We start from the raw sequence: 14119 nt of genomic DNA on the forward strand, positions 1-14119 counted from the left end.
ACATGTCATGCGCCATGTTTCTGAGGCATATGGGCACGTTATGAACTAGAACACTTTGAAACGTGAGCGTTCCCTTATCCCCTTCTCCCTTCTCCCTCCAGCCAAGCACTTTTGTTTCAGAGAAGAGCTGGCTTTATGAAGGACTGTTTTTATGACTAAAACTTCATAGAAGGTTTAAGATAAGGAGATAGAATTGAGTGACATTCCTACTTCAGCAGGAAATACTACAGCAGATATTATAGTCTGGCTGCCTGATTTTCACTAGCATTTTTGTATATAAATTAGTTCTGTTATAAGAATCCGGTGAGATAATAGAAACTGTCTAAGATTCTTAACTTGAGATATAGGGAGTCTGTGAAACTGCTGCAATTACAGACAAATTTGTTGTTTATGAGCATTTCTGAATCTAGATCTTTCACTAGATTTGTAAAGAATGTAGGCCAAAAGATTAAGAGCCAATCTTGTATCATGTACTTAAAATGTTTGTAATTCTCACCTCTTCCTCCCTCAGACTCCCCTTTTTCTCTCTTCATTTTCACATTGTTACTGGAAAGCGGTCTTGATCCAGACCCCAAGAGACGGCTCTGGGATCTCATGCAAGAAAGAATTTAGGGCATGTCTTCAGTGCAAAGGGAAAGCAAGTTTATTAAGAAAGTTAAGGAATAAGGAATGGCTACTCCATAGAAGAGCAACCCCCAGGGCTGCTGGTTGCCCATTTTTATGGTTATTTCTTTATTATATGCTAAACAGGGGTGGATTATTCATGCTTCCCCTTTTTTAGACATATAGGGTAACTTCCTGATGTTGTCATCTCATCCCGTTTTTTCTTGAGACAGTCTCACTGTGTGGCCCAGCTGGAATGCAGTGATGCAATCCTGGCTCACTACAACCTCCACCTCTCGAGTTTAAATGATTCTTCTGCCTCAACCTCCCAAGTAGCTGGGATTACAGGCATGAGCCACCACACCCAGCTAATTTTTGTATTATTAGTAGAGATGGGATTTTGCCATGTTGGCCAGGCCAGTCTTGAACTCCTCACCTCAGATGATCCGTCCGCCTTGGCCTCCCAGAGTGCTGGGGTTACAGGCATGAGCCACTGCACTGGGCATCCTTAAACTGTTATGACGCTGGTGGGAGTGTAGCAGTGAGGAAGACAGAGGTCACTTTCATTGCCATCTTGGTTTTGGTATATTTTAGCTGGCTTCTTTACCATAAGCTGTTCTATCAGCAAGGTCTTTATGACCCGTATCTTGAGCTGACCTCCTATCTCATCCTGTGACTTAGAATGCCTTAACTGGCTGAGAATGCAGCACAGTAGGTCTCAGCTAGCCAGCTCCTTTTCAAGATGGAGTTGCTGTGGTTCAGACACCTTTGACAACACCATTAAGCCTCAGTTCTCACATTCTTTTTATTTTATGTGTGTGTACACTGATGGGCAAATCTCCTCCTTATAGGATGGCAGTAAAAAGGAACTTAATATTGAAACAACTGTTTTGTGCCAGATAATTTCTTTAAACAGTATCAGCATCTTATTTAATTCTGTCAATGACATGGATGTTATCATCATAACAGCTGCCATTTTAATAAGGACTTATCAGAGAAAGGCATTGTTGTAAGCACTTGTTACCCATTATTACATTGAATTTTCCTAACCCATTGAGGTAAACATGATTATGCCCAGTTTAATAGAAGTGAATTGTAGTTTCGTAATGTTAGGTTCCTTGCCAAATGTTACACAGATAGTAAGTGATAAAATTATATGCCCTGAAATTACATTACGCTTCCAAACTTAAATGTCTTTTTTATCCTTTATATTACTATATTCTTAGGTTTAAACAGGAAAATTAGTTAATACATACTGGATTTTGTCCACGGTTCCTGGCTCATAACTCCCATAGCCCTTGTTACCGTCTTTTAATGTTGGGGCACATTAGGCCTCAGAAGTAGGCCTCAGAAAACAGAATCTCGCTCTCTCTCTCTCTCTCTCTCTCTCTCTCTCTCTCTGTCATCTTCTGCCCTCCTCTCACCTGCCCAGGATAGGACTCTAATCTTCTCCTGCCTTCTGATCTTGGGTCTTAAGACCTTCATTTCCAAAGATGTCCTGTTCTATACCCTAAAGGAAGGAACGCTGCACAGAGAAGCTAAGATGCTGAAAAGACAGGCCTTGCTGTATTTAGATCATATCCTGTTTGTCTAATCACCTCTCTACATGGTTGTCAGTCATGCCTATTCAATGAAGTCTCCACATAAGGCTCACAAGGACAGGGTGCAGAGAGCTTCCAGAAAGCTGAACATGTGGAATTTCATACCCAGTGGCAGGCTCAGGGAGGGCATGGAAGCTGGGTGCCCCTTCCCCCCTACATTGCCCTACTCATTTCTTCATCTGTTTCTTTTGTAGTATCTTTAATAATAAACCAATAAACTGTAGTTAGTATTTCTCTCAGTTCTGTGAACCACTCTAGCAAATTAATTGAACCCAAGGAGGGTGTCATAGGTTACCCCCATTATAGCTGGTTGGTCAAAAGCACAGGTAAACAACTGGGACATTCAGTTGGCATTGAACGTAGGGGGCATTTTTGAGGGATGGAGCCCTCGCCTGTGAGATTTGATGCCATCCCCAGGTACATAGTGTCAAAACTGGATTAGAGGACACCCAGATAGTATGCACTGTGGAACTGGTTGCTTGCTTGATGTGTGGGGAGAAACCCAGATGCCTTTGCTCACAGAAGTCTTTTGTGTTGATAGTGTTCAATGAGAGAATTAAAAAAAAATTGAGTTTCTTCTTCAACGTACACTCTGAATGTGAAACCACAGAAACTATTTCCATTCAAAGTTTGTTTGCATCTTAGTTTTTATTTAAAAATCTCACAATAAGTGTCCAAGCTTTGTTTTCCCTCTCATCCTATATATAAAATCGCCTATGAAGCAGATTTTTTATGAGCCTTGATTATTTAGACTTTGTTCAAGTTGTGTGTTTTACAGCATTACTGTAACTTCTATTTGTTATAGTAATTTTTGTATGTATTATGTCTCTTAACATTGTTTTCCATATGGTTAAGGACCATCTCATATTTATCTCTGTATCATATATATCTTCAACCAATGTGACTGGCTTAGGAAAGAAAATTAGTGAAAAATTGAACTAGCATTTCTCTAGTCTATACAATTGTCAAAGTTACAGTTGCTATTCATGAATAGCAATTGTTGTTTTTCTCTTTTCTTCATCTCCTTTCCATTTTGTCATGTATTCTTAACCTGTGTCATATCTAAGAGAAGTTGTGAGAGACAGGACCACTTGGGAATAGGTGTAGAGGCATGAAATAGCCCTTAAAGAATCTTTGCCATAAACTAAATTGTAGCCTAGTAAAAAACATCTGGTAACCACTGAAAAATTAGAACAGTGTGGTAGGACAATGCCCAGATGAATAAGAGATGCAAATAGTTTATAGTAACAGAAAAACTATTTTTACCACAGTGTGACTGTAGTGGCCTAACAAGAGATTCGAAGGAGCACGGAGAAAGAGGAAGTGAGTTTTTGCTGCAGGCTGGTGAGTGGAGGCTACTTTATGAGCAGTTTTAAAAATTAGAAGTTAAGGAAAAACTCTTAGGGGAGTTCTAAGTGGTGAGCAACAGGCACTTTTGGTTACTGGAGCAGCAGCACAAAGATAGGGAACAGAGAGGGCATTTGGCAGGCTCTGGGAAACTCCAAGAAGTCTAATGTGTCTCAAGCTGTGGTGCTCTCTGTGTGTAGGGTGTGTGTGTGTGTGTGTGTGTGTGTGTGTGTTGTTGTGTGTATGTATGTGTGAAATCTCTAATACAGAGCCACTATTAGAACAGTTTTCTCATTTCCCAAAAATGTCTGTTCATTCATGGGCCTAGGCAACTCCTTTGGGTGTCTTACAGCCCAACAGTATCATATAAGGTGTGATTCCATAATGAAACAGATTTATCTGCTGTTTTCAGAGCTAGTCAGCATATGTTATGCTTATGTTACTGGTTGAGGGTGTCCAGGTTCTTGGTGTTTCAAACAAAGAAATGGTCAAAACATACAAATGAAGCGAGGAAAGAATGAAGCAACAAAAGCAGAAATTTTTTGAAAATGAAAGCACACCCCGCAGGATGGGAGTGGGCCCACGTAAATGGCTCAAGGTCTTGCTTGCAGAATTTTCTGTGGTTTCAATACCCTCTACAGGTTTTCCATTGGTTACTTGGTGTATGCCCTATGTAAATGAAGAGGGTAGAGTAAAGTTACAAAGTCATTTCTGGGTATGGGCCCTGTGTTAATGAGGAGGATGTTACTACAGGGGTGTGTGGCCTCTGTAACCGAAGAGGATGAATTGAAGTTACAAAGCCATTCACATTGCTGCCATTGCGGATGTATTTTCATTTTATTTAGTTCTAGGAAGTCAGTGTGAATTGGCCTTCCAGACCCTATTCTCCTGCCTCACATAGACCTTTTTATTTCTTTGCCAACTTCACTTTTACAGCCATGCCACTACCAAAGTGTCTGTCTCTAAGTCAAACATCAGTGATTCCTCTGTTTTCTCTAAACCCTTTGTATGTCTTCTTCTGCTTCTCCTCCCTTTCTTGGTCAAAAATCTTTCAAAAGTGTCCGGGTACAGTGGCTCATGCCTGTAATCCCAGCACTTTGGGAGGCTGAGGTGGGCGGATCATGAGGACAAGAGATCAAGACCATCTGGCCAACGTGGTGAAACCCCATCTCTACCAAAAAATACAAAAATTAGCTGGGCATGGTGGCATGCACCTGTAGTCCCAGCTACTTGGAAGGCTGAGGCAGGAACATTGCTTGAACCTGGGAGGTGGAGGTTACAGTGAGGTGAGCTTGCACCATTGTACTCCAGCCTGGCGCCTAGCAACAGAGCAAAACTGTCTAAAAAAAAAAAAAAAAAACTTTCTAAAGCGAGTAAGAATGCAGCTATTCAGGCATACTAAAAATAACATCACAGTGATATACAAAACCAGTGCCATTTCACAAGGGAAAATTATTAATACTAGATCCTGAAAAAGAAACAGTGAATAAAAGCCATTTACACAACTCCGCTGTATAACTGACAAATTGAATCACTCATACAACAAGCACTCTTTGGATCTGAATCTAGATCCTAGCTAGTCTGGTAGCTTAAATTATAGAATTATAATAGAGTTTAGGAAATCATCCTCAAAGGAAAGACTATATGTTGATACCAAATGTGTATTTCCTTTCTAGGCCCAAACCCGCACCACTGAGTGCTGAAATACAACAAAAGATTTTGAATTTGCCAACATCTTGGGACTGGAGAAATGTTCATGGTATCAATTTTGTCAGTCCTGTTCGAAACCAAGGTAAAGAAAACTCCGAGTTTTTTATTAATTTCTTCTGAACTATTTATTGAACATTCGCTATGGGTTGGATTTTGGGGATACCTAGATGGAATGGGCATGATCCCCTTTATTACAGAAATAGAAAAGAGGTGGCCAATGAATTATTTCCTTTCATATCTATGACAGACTTTGGCAAAAAGTTATCTTTCCAACTGAGCTTAACATTTCTTCAGTACTCTTCTCAATGTATTTTTCAGGTAGCTAGTGACAATCAGAGTGATATGTAAGACAATCTTATTTGCCCTCCTGGTAGGAAAGATTCTAGTAGAAGCAAAGAATTGTGTACCATTCAGCAAGTGGGTTATGGAATCTTTCTTTGCTACCTGTCCTTCGCTTCCCCCACCCCTATTAATTTAGTCATTAATTACTACATGAACCCATACAATAATTCCTTAAATTTATTTTTTGATAATTTTTTAAATCACTTTACATTAGAATACAATATGTGATGGTAAGTATTAACCCAGCTTCCTGAGCAATGGCATGAGTGCAGAGCCAGGTTCATGAAAAGTATTCCTATCATTGAATTTTACTGGTTATTTTCAGAAATTTAATACAACGTGAGTTGATTTCATAACGCGTCCTCTAACTGCACTTGATGGCAAATTATCTTGTTATCTTGAGTGTTAGCCAACAATGACTTGAAAAATCCATACCGTATTCTGGTTTATTACTTCTAAGCCCATTTTGAAGATAATACTATGTATGACTGATTTGTTACTATAAAATAGGTTTAGTATTTGGTGTCTGGAAACATTGGATTAGTGTCTCCTGGGAGGATTATAAATTTATAGTACCCAAATATAAACTGTTCTTTTTCCCTTTGCTAAAATTTTAGTGACATTCAACCTGTTCCATGTCTCACTATCTTCACCTGCCCTTCAAGCTCCCATCTCACTGAGTGCTTGCAGTGTTCTGAATGTAGAGCGCCCCACACAGGGCTTATAACAGCCAATGAGCAACATTTTTGTTCTTCAAGGGTTTCGTCTCTTTGCTTTTCTACCAGTTATTCTGGGGCACTTCAGCTAAAGAAAGTATAGGTCCTGAAATCCTTCCCTACCTTCTCAGTTTCCTGAGGAGGGCTTCTTTGAAAAAGTGTAATTAGAAATAAGAAAAATTTGAAGATAATTGAGAAATGAATGGAAAGTGAAATTGAAGGGTTGATGTTAAGAGATTGCAAGTTACCCTATCATCAAATAGATCTTTTATGCCTACTTGAGAAGATTAATAGTACCTATCATGTGTTGACTTGATCATTGAGGTCCTGGTACATCGTTAGCATTGTCATAATATAATGTGAGCTACTGATATTATAGTGTTGCTTCTGGTGTTGTTTACAGCAAATCTAAAATATGTTAGGCATTTTTTTAATGGCAGAGAAAATAGAGACTAATATGACATAGTCCTTGTCCTGACGATTTACAGTTTAGCAAGACATACAAGCAATACATTAAAGTAACAACTTTAACGAAACATTTTTAAAATTTACTGGGAGCATAAGAGAAGGTAGAAAAGTTTAGCAAACCCTTCCCAAAAGATATTATTGACAAGTTATATGAGATAATAATTCAGCAAAAGGAAATTAGTTACTCTAAAGCCAAATTATTTGACATTGGTTTTCTTATAGCTTGGTAAACGCTGTTATTTGCTCCAGTGTTCTTTGCTCTTTGACTGTTTTAAATATGATAGTGCAGAGAAATGGCAATTTCAAAACAGAGGGCTTTGATGGATTAACTGCTTCTGAATTGATCCCTCTTCTGTAGTATCTTGTCGGGTATTTGAGAAAATGATGTACTAGAGGTTCCTCTTTTGACTTGCTTTTATTTTTTCTGTATTGTAAGTTGGAGAAAAAAGTATTTTCTCTTCATACCAGTTGAACTACTTGAAAATTCCCACTAACTATGCCAATAGTAGTATTCTCTATAACCCAGAATTCAGAATTAGCTGCAATAAAGGGAATTCGCAGGTTTCTCTAGTCAGAGACCAAATTGAAATTAAAGAAAAAAGAATTAGTGGGAGGACAAAGGAGGTTTTACCTTTACACTTGAAAACAGATTTAAGAACAAGCCTCATAGCTAGATTTATTAATACTTTGAGGTATGAGAGGGAAGAGAAGCTTAGAAATAGGACAGAATGGCTTTTCTTTGTTCTTCTCCCAGCTATGCTGTTTTTAATTTATTATTTTTTTTTTTTTTTAGAGATGGAGTTTCGCTCTTGTTACCCAGGCTGGAGCGCAATGGCGCGACCTCGGCTCACTGCAACCTCTGCCTCCTGGGTTCAGGCAATTCTCCTGCCTCAGCCTCCTGAGTAGCTGGGATTACAGGCACGCGCCACCGTGCCCAGCTAATTTTTTGTATTTTTAATAGAGACGGGGTTTCACCATGTTGACCAGGATGGTCTCGATCTATTGACTTCGTGATCCACCCGCCTCGGCCTCCCAAAGTGCTGGGATTACAGGCTTGAGCCACCGCGCCCGGCCGTATTATTGTATTTTTAAGAGAGAAGGGAAATGTCTCTCCTGGGTCACATTAATTAAAAAATACAGAGTATTTTCATAATGGTTTAAGTCTAGACCATTTAAGTCTTGTTTCAAAATGGTGTTTATACTATCTGAGCAGGAAGCCAGAGACCTTAAACTGTTCCACCCAATTCATTTTACACAAAAGATTAAAAAAAAATGTCAAAAGGTCAAGTGCCCAGTGTTGCAAATTAATGAAGGACAAAACAGGAAAGGAGGGGAAAAAAGAATCCTGACTCCTGATTCCTAGTTCAGTGTGTTCTTCTCTGCTGAAAGGAGCTGCTGAACATAGTGAGGAGCTGCTGAACCTCAAAATAACATCTATTTGAGACTGTAGAGATTTGATTACTTCAGAGCTCTGGCTGGGCTAGATTTACTTTTTATTCTTTATATCATTACAGTCTTCTTAAGAGATAAATGGTTCTTTTAGAATCAGATTGGCCTTGCCTTTTGAAATAAGGCATTAATTACCGTGATAGCTGACACATTCTTCTGGACAAGTCAGGGGCTTGCTGAAGATTATCTTTTTCCCCTTATTCCTGTGACTGCTCTGTAAATAGAACATATTCTGAGCCCTTGAATGCACTTGTGACCTGTCCCTCCCACAGTAATAGATGGTCAGATAATGAGAGTACCAAGACTGAAAGAGATAGTTTCCATGGCTGCTATGGGCCGAGAAAGCTGGATGGTCAGAGTGGGACCCTTTCCAGACACTCTTAGGATGTTATTTATTTGACATTGGTTTCCTTTCATGGGGTGCCAATGTCTATTTGTAAGATCTTGTCTAGTGTTACACAAAGAATGAGGGGCAAAACAAGAAAGGAGGAAGAAAAAAAATTCTGACTCCTAGTTCAGTGTGTTTTTCACTGTTGGAAGGCTCTGCTAAACATAGTTATATGTTCGGTGTACAGTGTACTATGTTATTTATCGTTCCCTCATTTGAAGGATTGGTCCCATGGATGGTATCATCTGCATGGCTTTGAAAACAAAAGATAGAAGTTAATTTTGCTCTGTCTAGTGACTACAAGACAGGGAGAGAAAATCTGAACATTTGTTAAAGTAGATACAGACCTACATTGAAAAGGACAGTAATCCTGCGTTAAGAGACGTTAAGGCACTTGTCCCTGTTTTCTATTAGTTGTTTGTCCTTGGACAGCTCATTGCTTCTTTCTGAGCCACCTTTACACGTTATCAAGTGAGCAGGTTGAATACTAGATGGATTCACAGGGATTTCTTCCAAGTGCTTCTTTTCTAATATTCATAATTTAGATAATTTCTCATTAGCAAAAGCAGTGTATAATATGGTCAATCTGAGAATTTTAGGGTGATAATTTTAGGAAACATCAGAAATGGTAATAGTTAAAAGGTTATAGGACTCACAAACTGACGGACTTCTGTGTATAACTTCACATGGTAGAAGGGATGAGAGTTCTTTCTGGAGCCTTTTGTATTAGGTCACTAATCGCAAAGGCTCCACCTCCTAAGACCATCACCTTGGGGATTGGGGTTTCAACATGATTCTGAAGAGAACTAAACCTTCATCTCATTGCATTAGAGGTATTTGAAAACTCAGCCCACATGTATTCCTACACAGTTTTCTCCCAACCTGATATCTCAGAATATGTAGACATAAATCTTATCGTCATTATCAAGATTATTGTCAAAAGATTCTCAGGAGTTATTAGGGGTTTTTTTTTTTGCTTCTAAAATATTCTCTAAGAAAGTCCCATGAACTTATGTTTGTCTTTTGATGAAAAACGATGAAATCTTAGTGGTTGCTTTAATAAGCCCAACAATGCTTATTAGTCGAGTCTTCTTATCGTGTGTATTCTTATGAACAACAGTATTCAGTAAAAACATTAATGTATCTGATTCACTAAGGTTTTTGCATGATTCTCTGTGAGGCTTCAGATGTCTCTTGGACTGTGTATTTTTCTTTTTCATCTCCAGCATCGTGTGGCAGCTGCTACTCATTTGCTTCTATGGGCATGCTAGAAGCAAGAATTCGTATACTAACTAACAATTCTCAGACCCCAATCCTGAGTCCTCAGGAGGTTGTGTCTTGCAGCCAGTATGCCCAAGGTAAGTGATGCATTTCAGATACCACTTTATGAGCTATTTACCTATATTCAGCTGACTATTGTTGGCAAAGGCAAAAGCCTGGTGCAGTAGAGAAAGCACAGTGTCTATAGTCAGAAAACCTGGGTGTGACTCTGGTCGTATCACTTTTTAATGGATGGTTTCTCATGGAATACACTGTACCATCAGCAAAATGTCAATAGTTACTATATATTGAGTGAGCTCTGCCTCTTATATATATTGACTAACAATGCTCAAAACTCTAAGAAGTAGTAAGTATCATCCCTATTTATGGATGGGGAATAGGAACAAATAAATTTTCTAATAATTTAAAGGTTTCACAGCTTTTAAGCATTGGAATTTTACTTCTAATCATCATCTCCAAAACCTAACTCTTATTAAAACCATATTAGCACTGGTTTCTCTCTGGGAGAATTTTAAAATTCTGTAGTTAGGGCTGGGCAAAGTGGCTCATGCCTAGAATCCCAACACTTTGAGAGGCTGAGATGGATGGGTGAATCTTTTGAGTCTTGGAGTTTGAGACCAGCCTGGGCAACATGGAAAAACCCCATCTCTATTAAAAACACAAAAAATAAGCTGGCCATGATGGTACACACTTGTAGTGCCAGCTATCAGGAAGCTGAGGTGTGAGAATCACCTGAGCCTGGGAGGTCAAGTCTGCAGTGAGTCAAGATCATGCCACAGCACTCCAGCTTGGGCAACCAGAGTGAGTCTCTGTTATGGAAGAAAAAAAAAATTCTGTACTTAGGCTTTCAGAACAGGCTATATGTGATGTATGTCAAAAACACAGCTGTAATTGATTGAGGGAAAAACATTACCATTTTAAAGATTTATGCTATCAAGCCCAGATTTGGCCACTAGGAATTTCCCAGCTCACCAGTGAAACTGCTGATGAATGGTTATTTTCCAGTGAGCCTTTTATTCTTTCTAAAATACTTACTAAATACCACTTGTGACTTCTAGGCTATAGGGGCTATAATATAGCAAGACAATCTTTATCCTCATGAAGCTTACAGTTAAGTGAGAGATAGAGATTAATTATAACAGTGTGAAGAACAGTAAGGAAAAAGTACAGAGTTATAAATGTGTATAATAGGGCCAGGACTGCAGGAGGAAGGTAGGGAAGACAGTTTGGCAAGAGGTCATCCAGGAAAAGACTTACTTGAGAAAGAGCCAAGATGTGGGGTCTGGCTGCTTAGCAATGGCCATAATACCTAACTTTTACTACTTTTACATGAAGTAACTAATTTAACTCTGTGAGGAAGGTACTACTGCCATCTAGATTTTACAGGTAAGTATGCAGAGGTACAGAGAAGTTAAACTCTTCACACAACTTTGGCTTTAAACCTATGTAATCTTCAAGGCTTCCCCACTTAACCACTATGCCATATCTGCATCTATATTAGGTGCTAAGTAAACATCTGTTAATGAAAGTATAGTTAGCTAACTGGAAAATGGATGGATGAAGAAGTGACACGTAAGCTAAGAACACCTTTCAGGGGTAACATGCAAAGAATGATGGAACAAAGAAGAAAAAAATAGAAAATGGGATAAAGCTTTTTCTACTAAGGGGTAATAACCATATGTGTTATTCATCTTCAGGCTGTGAAGGTGGCTTCCCATACCTCATTGCAGGAAAGTATGCCCAAGATTTTGGGGTGGTGGAAGAGGCTTGCTTCCCCTACACAGGCACTGATTCTCCATGCAAAATGAAGGAAGACTGCTTTCGTTATTACTCCTCTGAGTACCACTATGTGGGAGGTTTCTATGGAGGCTGCAATGAAGCCCTGATGAAGCTTGAGTTGGTCCATCATGGGCCCATGGCAGTTGCTTTTGAGGTCTACGATGACTTCCTCCACTACCACAAGGGGATCTACCACCATACTGGTCTAAGAGACCCTTTCAACCCCTTTGAGCTGACTAATCATGCTGTTCTGCTTGTGGGCTATGGCACGGACTCAGCCTCTGGGATACATTACTGGATTGTTAAAAATAGCTGGGGCACCAGCTGGGGAGAAGATGGCTACTTCCGGATCCGCAGAGGAACTGATGAGTGTGCAATTGAGAGCATAGCAGTGGCAGCCACACCAATTCCTAAATTGTAGGGTATGCCTCCCAGTATTTCATAATGATCAGCATCAGTTGTAAAAGGGAATTGATATATTCACAGACTGAAGACTTTCAGCAGTAATTTCAGAAGCTTACAAATAGATTTATATGAAGATTTTTGTCTTTAGAATTAAAATTGCCCTTATTTTTAATATGCCTTTCAATCAACCACTGGCCACTTTTTTCTAAGTATTCAATTAAGTGGGAATTTTCTGGAAGATGGTGAACTGTGAAGTAACAGAGTTTGCTTAATCATTTGTAATTCAAACAGATGCTATTTTTAAAACAATCAATGTGAAAACAAAGACTTATTTTTAAATTGTACCATCACAAGAAAATATGGCAATACTTATCAAAACTTTTAAAATAAATGCTCCAGTTTTTAAAATAAAATTTTAAAAATAACTGCATTATTGAGTTTATGTTTACTTCAGATAATTTTTGTCATTGACTCAGTAAGACTCATTTATGTTACCTATATAAGCACTTATTTAAGAAGGAAGAGCATTTGAAGGTATTTCAATTAAAAATAAAACTACAAACAATTATGATAGGGAATATACTCAGATAATACCTAGTGAATCCTAAAATTATCCTTGGATATTTGATGAGCCAGAGACTTCAGAGAAAAGAAATAAGAGTTTTGATAAACTCTGGATATTGGTGAACTTATTTTCTATGGTGTGTATCTTGTATTTGGGAGTATTGGTTAATCTTCAGTAGGTGAGCAATAATAGCTTAATGAGTAAAATGTTAGCAGTTTGGATTTAAGTAGATTTTTGGAATCTCCCAGAGATATTTCCCAGTGGATATGAAACCTCTATGCTAAGTAACAGATGCCTTCTATTAGAAATTGTATGACAGGAGATTAAGGCAGTCAGAGCTCTGAAACATAAACAAGGACCACAGCCTTTTGCGCTGGAAAGAACCATAAAGCTCATGTACTTTAACCTCTTTGCACAGATGAAGACTCAGAAAGAGGACAAGTGATGTATCTAAGGTCACACAGCTGGCAAGTGATGGAGTCATTCTTAAAACCTAGATCTTCAAAATTCAATTCTCCTTGAGCACTTTCAGGCACTGAGTCTCAGCATTTCTCACCAGAGTATCTACAGTCACCAGGGATACTAGCTGCATACCTGGAAATTTCACCTTAGCATTTTGAATTTCAAAGATTTCTGTGAAACCCATGTATTTTCTGCGTTGTAATTAACTACAATGATGTTTTTGCCCTCCTTGAACTGCAGTAGGGCAACAGGAGTATGCACCATTTCAAGTTTGGCTTCTTGGGTCTCCTGGCCTGCTGCCACATACCTTTAATCTTTTCGCCACATGGTGACACAGAAACAGACACTGCAAGGCATAGCCAGGGTGGGAATCACTGGAAGGCCTCCAAAGAGATAAGATACATTTTCTTTTTATTGTTACTGATTGAATGCAATTATTGACCTATTTTGTGCCCAGCCTCACTGCTGTGTGAACATATAAACTTTTGAAATTAGGCATAATGTTTTTTCACTAAAATTCATAAAGATACTATCTGTCAGTTAAAAAACACAATTCTGTTTAACATGTAAGCATGAATTCTCTAGTTTTCCAGTTGGACAGCAGTTGGCTGACACAGAGAACAACTCATCATGATATAGAGTGCCTGTGATTTTGCACAATTTTATGAGGGCCCTGACTGGCTCTTAAGTACATTTATTGCTGGTATCATTCATTAAATGCTTTAGGAAATATTAAACGGCTAAATACTGGTGTGAACCAAACTGGCATGGGAAGTCAGATCATATAACATGTTTGGTTGAGGACAAGCAATGGTTCGAAGAGGCCCTAAGTTTTCAGAGATTATGAGAGGGATTGCTCACGATAAGAACTTAAGTTAGACTACATTTCAGCTTGGATTTATCTGCCATCAAAGTCTGCTTTTCTTGTTTCTCTAAGACAGAAAGATCATTTCTATCATCCATGTTGCAGACTTCATCAAATACAATCACTAAACGGAACATT

At 38.7% G+C, this 14119-nt stretch overlaps 1 protein-coding gene across 3 annotated transcripts in view; it reads left to right on the top strand.

Annotated features, from left to right (window-relative positions):
* The window catches only part of CTSC (cathepsin C), a 44145-nt gene extending 31626 nt beyond the window's left edge, over nucleotides 1-12519 (top strand). For all 3 annotated transcript variants that reach the window (XM_002754706.6, XM_009007277.4, XM_078339982.1), the window contains 3 exons: nucleotides 5228-5343; nucleotides 9851-9982; nucleotides 11603-12519. In XM_002754706.6, coding sequence (XP_002754752.1) covers nucleotides 5228-5343; nucleotides 9851-9982; nucleotides 11603-12105 — 751 coding nt within the window. In that variant the 3' untranslated portion in view covers nucleotides 12106-12519. The remainder of the gene's footprint in view (nucleotides 1-5227; nucleotides 5344-9850; nucleotides 9983-11602) is intronic.
* The last annotated feature ends 1600 nt before the right edge of the window (nucleotides 12520-14119 follow it).

This window comes from Callithrix jacchus, chromosome 10, assembly GCF_049354715.1.
Source record: "Callithrix jacchus isolate 240 chromosome 10, calJac240_pri, whole genome shotgun sequence".
Classification (NCBI taxonomy): Eukaryota; Metazoa; Chordata; class Mammalia; order Primates; family Cebidae; genus Callithrix; species Callithrix jacchus.